Here is a 6742-nt window from a genome sequence, read left to right on the forward strand (position 1 = left end):
CCTCAGCCTTCCAAGTAGCCGGAATTACAGGCATGCGCTACCACACCCAGCTGATTTTTGATTTATTGTAGAGATGAGGCCTCGCTGCCCAGGCGGGTCTCAAACCTGCAGGCTCAGGCAATCCACTCACCTCAGCCTCCCAAAGCCGCAGGATTACAGGCTGAGCCACCGAGCCCGGCTAACTTTTACTTTTTAAAAGCCCCAAATCAAGCGTCTTTATAAAAGTGGAGTCCCACGGCAGTTATCTTTTTGTAACTGACTTCTTTCTTTTCTTTCTTCCTTCCTTCCTTCCTTCCTTCCTTCCTTCCTTCCTTCCTTCCTTCCTTCCTTCCTTCTTTCTTTCTTTCTTTCTTTTTACTTTTTGAGTCAGGGTCTCTGTCACCCAGGCTGGAGTGCAGTGACATGTTCACGACCACCCCAGCCTTGACCTGCTGGGCAATTCTTCCACCTCAGTCTTCCAAGTAGCCTTGCCTGGCTAATTTTTTGATTTATTGTGGAGATGAGGTCTTGCCAAGTTGCCCGGGCTGGTCTTGAACCCCTGGACTCAGGCAATCCTCTCTCTCAACCTCTCAAAGTGCTGGGATCACAGGTGCGAGCCACTGTGCTGGGCCTGACTGGCTTCTTTCACTCAGCACAATATCTCAAGGCTCATCCATGTTGTAGCCTGTGTCCATTTTGTTCCTTGTTAAGCCTGAATGCTCCGTTGTGTGGACATAGCACATCTTGTTTGCAAATGGACTTTTGGTTCCTCAGTTCACTATCCTGTCTACCGATGTGCACCTCATGGGCTGGAATGCTAGACCTGGCATTCCTTCCAGAAAGGCTTTCTGCATGCTGGCTGTGTCCCAGCCAACTCTGGAGGACAGAAATGGAGCAGTGTGCTTCTCCTGTCAGCACAGTTGGTCAGGCCTTCGCTGGAGCCTGGACTGGGAGGTGGGGGGGTTCCTCTCCTCATGGTCTCTGGGCCTCAGCTTTCAGAAGCTGGAGAAGATCCCGGGGAAAGAGCAGGACCACTGGACTCGGCTCCGGAGGTACTCCCTGCTGCTCCAGAGAGAGAGCCTCAAGAAGTGAGCTCCCACCACTAGGGTCCCTGAAAAGGATTCAGTCACCAAGCAGCCACTCTCAGGACACCCTAAGACAAAGAGACACCGAGGAAGAGCCACAGCTTGGGGCCTGGACTTGCAGTCTGGGATCTCTGCAGAGCCAGCAAGGGGAAAGTTATCTTTTGGGGACCCTGAACCACTAAACCTCTTGTCAGAGCCCTCGGGTGGGCTGATGTGTCGCCAAATAAACAGCAATATCGTTCCCAGACTCCCAAGTGCTATGGCATGCAAGCTGTTATTCTTACCCAGCCCGGGCCCAGGAGGCCCAGCTGTGGTTTCCACCAGAGTCCCAGACCTGGCGAGGACCACCCACCTCCGAGGCCCTGGAGGGCCGCTGTCCTCAAGTGGGTGAACGCCCAGCCCACCAGCTACGGTGTGCCCTTGTCCCCTCCACCCACTTCTCCTTCTCCGTGCTGGGTCGCATCTTCACAAAAGAGCCGAGGCGCTGGTTGGTCACACCAGTGTGGGGGGAGTGCAGGGGGATGGGGGGCAGGCAGGAGCTGGCTGATGCTGTCCCTGGCCTGAGAGGGCTGGGGGGCCTGGGGACCTGGGACAGGGGTACACAGTTGCCTTGTTCTCCTCCAGAAACTGCCCTTCTGGGAAAACTAGACGGGGGCTGCCCAGCAGCTCAAGGGACATGGCTGCCTCTCTGAGGACACCGTGTGGTGCCTTTGAGAACCGAGGTGGTGAACATGTCCCAGCCCACCTTAGGCCCGCCCAGCCTCCCATATGAGAAACTGCCCAGGAACGCTGACTGCACGCAGGGCTGGTGGTGGCTGCTTCCTCGGGTCACACCCCACAGTCCTCGTCGGCCCAGCACCTCCCTAATGAGGCTGATGCTAACCGGCTGAATGTCCTCTTGGAAGAAAGCGTCCCCACCAGAGACTCTGCCCTCTCCTTCCACCCATGGCTGTTAGCATAATCCCTTTCCTCTACACAGCAGGCCCCATGGCAACTCCCTTGAGATGGAAGGAGAGTTGAGGAAGGTGGTTTTTGCCTTCACACCACCTGAAGGTGACAGGGAACATTTCTGCAACTTGTGTATTTTGTGTTGAAGCCTTAAATAACCTCGTGAAATGTAGATATACAATTACCCCCATTTTGCAGGAGGGAAATTGAGGCTTGGGTTACTCAGCTGAGAGCTTAGATAACTTAGACGTCCAAGAGTGCTGCCTGTGGTGTAGCTGGACCCAGGTGTTGGAATCACATCTGGAGTCTCTCTCCAGCTCTAACCCCCCTTCCAGGTAGGCCTTCTGCTGGGGTGGCCGCTGGCAGCACCCACAGGAGATGTCCCTCTCTCAATGGTTCCAGCAAAGCCCTAAGCCTGCTCCTCATGGGCCTAGTGTGGTCTCACTTCTGACCACTCACTCTGGCTCTGTGCAGAGGGGAGGTCATGCCACCAAGGCCTGACACGGGAAGAGAGGTCTGAAGAAAGGAAAGTGACAGGGCCACAGTGGGGAGGAGGGTTGCTGAGCAGGCAGAGCGACAGAGGCGCCCTGCCCCGGCAGAAGAGGAGGGGCACCAGCTCCACACTCTGCAGAGGCATGTGCTGCCAACGCCAGGCCACATCCCCTTGTCTTCTTGTTTGGGCAGAGCTGGGGGCAGAGGGGGGCTGGGGCATTCACAGGGAGCCTCTCGTGCAGAGTCCCACGAGCAGGGCGGGGGATAAGGATGCTGGGCCTGGCAAGGCCAGCACTAGGCCTGGGCTCCCCGCTGGGAGGCTGGGCAGCCAAGGTTCCAGCCACCTCAGGCCTGTGCATCCCCAGGATAGAGAGGTCCTTGCCCCAGGATGATAGAGTCCCTTAGAAACACCAAAAACCTTATGTCTTCTCAGGGGACCATAGGGACTAGGATGAGGCAAACACACCCAGTGTGGAATCTGTGGAGGCGTGCTCACTCAGGGCTGCACACACAGGGCCAGCGCTTGAACAGAGTAGCTTCTGCCTGGCCTGGGGCAAGCGGGGCCTTTGCAGTTAGACCAGGCCAGCTTAGACCCAGCCCCGTGCAGCCCCAGCAAGGCAGAACCCTGGGCATCCATGTGCCCTCAGATGGACTTGTGATCAGCAGCATGTGGCCAAGGACCGTGGTCCGAGGTTTGCTGGTCTGGGCTTGGCCCTCTCCAGGTACACCACCCATCCCACCGAGTTGAGCTCTCCAGGCCTGCTCCAGGGACAATCTGTTGTCTACTGATACGGACTACTGCCCACCACCCCTCTTCCTCTACCCCGTGTTCAAATGTGACCTTGGCACGTCCTTGAATAAATTGTTTGGATATGCAGCCATCAGCTGAACTGCTCCTCCAAATGTTAGTCCGTCGTCATCTGCATCCACACTGGACCAATGACTTTCTATCTTGTCATGAAGCAGCATATGTGGTCAGCAAGCAGATGCAGGTTCCTCCTGGTGATGGCGCTGGTGGCCAGTGTGCATTAGGAAATCTATTCTACCACCCCTCTCCACACACACACACACACACACACACACACACACACACACGCACACTTGCCTGTCAGAGCTTTTCCAAAGACAGGATTTGCCAACCACCCACTCACAGCCGTCCCCTTGCCCAAAATCCATGCACCAGCTTTGTGGAAGGTTCCTTGAGCTCTCTGGTCTTCTGCTTCTGATCTGTAAAATAGGCATGGCACATACCTACCCGCCTCGCCAGCAGCTCTGCTAAAGTGAGTGGAAATCAGAGGGCAAGCTCCAAGCCCAGAGCACACAGCCTGGTCCACTGTTGCACCCTGACTAGGTTGCACTGCAGAAGCAGCTCTGAGGGAGGAGGGTGGCCGGGGGCCAGAAGTGGCTAGAGGGCAGCCTGGCTCCAGGGGTGCCCCTGTGCTAGTGCAGACCTTCTGCCTCCCACCTCCACACTGCTCTGGGCCTGGGCCCAGACTGCTCCAGACCAGGGCACACCGCCAGGGCTTCGGAGAGCAATGCGCCCCCCAGAAGAGGAGGGGCACCAGCTCCACATTCTGCAGAGGCATGTGCTGCCAGCGCCAGGCCACATCCCCTTGTCCTCATGTTTGGGCAGAGCTGGGGGCAGAGGGGGGCGGGGCATTCATAGGGAGCCTCTCGTGCTCTTGAGACAAGCTGGTGTTCAACCCTAGCAAAGTGCCCCTGGTGGTTAAACAGTCTCATACCTGGGTCCAAATCTCAATGCTGCCAGTTGGCGTCTGTGTGGGCACATCAGCCTCTCCCTCCCTTGATTTTCCCATGCTTAAGATCGCCTGTGACAGGCTGCCTCGCAGGTGTGCTGAGAGGCTTCCCTATCATCTGGCATGGGTGCCTGTCCAGACACTGGCTACTGTAGTCCTCTCTGTGAACCAGGCAGGGTTTCTTCTGCGTGCAAGATGGGGTTGGGCCAGGAAGGGGCATGGAGTCACTGGAGCAGTGGGAGGTGTCCCCTTTCTATCTCCAGTCCTGTGACTCGGCTGCTATTAGCAGGGACTTGTTAATGAAAATTCACACCCAGGTGCTAATAAACAGTGGTCCGCTCAGGGCTGGGAGCAGGAGGAGAGGCCCTCCGCAGGGAAGTGGGCTGGCCAATGAGCCCCATTTATCTGTGAAAAGACTTGCTAATCACTTTAATTCCCTATCCTAAAACGCTGGGCCTTTGCCATGCAAATAGATTTTCCTAGCGGGTCGGCTCCAGAAGACTTCCCGCTCTACCCAGTTAGGGTCCTGGGAGGGGAGTGAGAGATGGGCCTGAGCAGCAGGAAAGGGGTGAGCGCAGAGGTGTGAGGACCTGCCTCCTGCAGGCCTGGCTCTCGGGTCCCACTCTCTGCAGCCAGACGTCAACCGGGGTGTGCCCTGCTCAGGCCTGGACCCTGAAACGGCTGATCAGGGAGGGACCCACTCAGCATTGCTGTCCCTCAGGGCCTGTTTTGGAGCCCTGGAAAACATCTCAGCAGGGGCTTAAAAACAAACCCATCACCATCAACAAGTGAACAGATAGACCAACTGTATAACTGTACTGGGGGCATTCCTGGCCTCAAAAGGAACGATCTCCCGCTACATGAAGCAGCGTGGATGAAGCTTAGAAGCATGCTCGGTGGAGGAAACCAGACACAAGGCCGCATATTATGCGATTCCTCTTATGTGAAATGTCCGGAATGAGCAAACCTACAAAGCAGATGAGTGATTGCCAGAGCTGGGGCTGGGGCATGGAGGACAATGGGGGAGTGATGCTAGTGGGTACAGGGCTTCCTTCAGGAGGTGAAAACCTTCTGAGATTAGTGGCAATGGTGCTACAACTCCATGGATAGACGAGAGCCATTGAATGGCACACTTTATGGTATGTGAATCATATCTCAATAAAGCACTTATAAAACAAGCCCCAAGGCTTTTATTAGACACCTGCAGGGGCAGAGGGGAGAACTGGGTGTCCCTAGAGGATGAGGGATTCTTGGCAGAGAAGCTACACCCCCTCATGCCACCTCCAAGCTTGGCTGCTCCCTAGGCCCCCTGGCAGGCTAAGGCCACACTATTTCTGGACCCAAGGCTCCCCCATTCCCCGCCCAGTGCTTCTCTGATCTGAATCCAACCATTGCAGACCCACGGGCCCCACATTTCACCCTAGCAAGGTCTCTGGGAGGTCAGGGTTATAAAAACTCAGGACTGCCCCACTGAGGTCATTTATGTCCCTAAGTCACATGAGAGGGAAGCCAGAGAACAGGGAGATGGGAAAATGCTTGGGGTCCAAGGCCATGATGCTGCAGCAAAAGGAATAAGACCACAGGACACAACAAGATGATACCTCGGAGCTGGTGCCCCTCAGGCCCCAGAATGAATGCAGCTGGCAAAATCCCACCAGGGCGCCAACTCTGGAGGCCGATCTGGGCTTGAGCACTGATCCGTGCTCTTCGGTAAAATGGCTATTCCGGTAGAATACGCGTTAAGGACCTGATGCCCAGTAAGGACTCAGTCACGGAGTTGCAGATTCTACAGAGATAATTTGGTTTGATCCAGTTTCCCACCAGGTTCAGAGATGAACAGATTCTACTTGTCGCCGCTTTCTCCTAGGAAGCCCCACCCCACCCTTCCAAGCTGCCCCATCTGAAATAGGAGATACTGAGCCAGGGCTGGGGGAAGGCAGAAGGGCTCTGGGGCTGTGCATCCTGGGGGCTGGAGACTGCAAGAACCCCTCCCAACTCTCCCGTGTTCTTTGGACAAGAGAGAGCTTTGTGGCCACGCAGAGGAAGAAGAAATCGCCAACGGACACCAGCACAGTTTATTCACAAATAAATTTACACTAGGTAGAGCCTCCTGCTTGCTTCAGTGTCCACCCCATGAGTCCTTCTGTCATGGGAAGGGCTGAACAGGGCCATCTTGGTGAGGACCGGCTCTCACCCGCCCATGTCCATGGAATGGGCATGCCAGCATCGACGGGCCCTCTTCCAGGAAAGGCGGTCTGGAGAGGGTCCGCTTCGAAGGTGCTGAGGCCAAAAAGCCTCGGTGCTCACAAACAGGGCGCCAGCTGTGCGTTGTCATTTGGGCTCCTCAGGCCGGCAGCCACTCCAGAGGCGAGAGGGGCGTCCAGGTCTCCAGCAGGGCCAGCACGTCACCTGGAAAGAGCTGCGGGGAGAGAGGGAACAGAATAGCTCTCGGTACAGGTCTCCATGTGCGTGTGTCCACGC

At 56.1% G+C, this 6742-nt stretch overlaps 1 protein-coding gene across 2 annotated transcripts in view; it reads left to right on the plus strand.

Annotated features, from left to right (window-relative positions):
• Positions 1 to 1318, plus strand: part of WDR93 (WD repeat domain 93) — a 47951-nt gene extending 46633 nt beyond the window's left edge. For both annotated transcript variants that reach the window (XM_008070624.2, XM_008070625.2), the window contains exon 16: positions 972 to 1318. In XM_008070624.2, the coding sequence (XP_008068815.1) occupies positions 972 to 1071 (100 nt within the window). In that variant the 3' untranslated portion in view covers positions 1072 to 1318. The remainder of the gene's footprint in view (positions 1 to 971) is intronic.
• The last annotated feature ends 5424 nt before the right edge of the window (positions 1319 to 6742 follow it).

The sequence above is a fragment of the Carlito syrichta genome, unplaced genomic scaffold, assembly GCF_000164805.1.
Source record: "Carlito syrichta isolate Samal-C Ts95f unplaced genomic scaffold, Tarsius_syrichta-2.0.1 Scaffold313872, whole genome shotgun sequence".
NCBI classification, from domain to species: domain Eukaryota; kingdom Metazoa; phylum Chordata; class Mammalia; order Primates; family Tarsiidae; genus Carlito; species Carlito syrichta.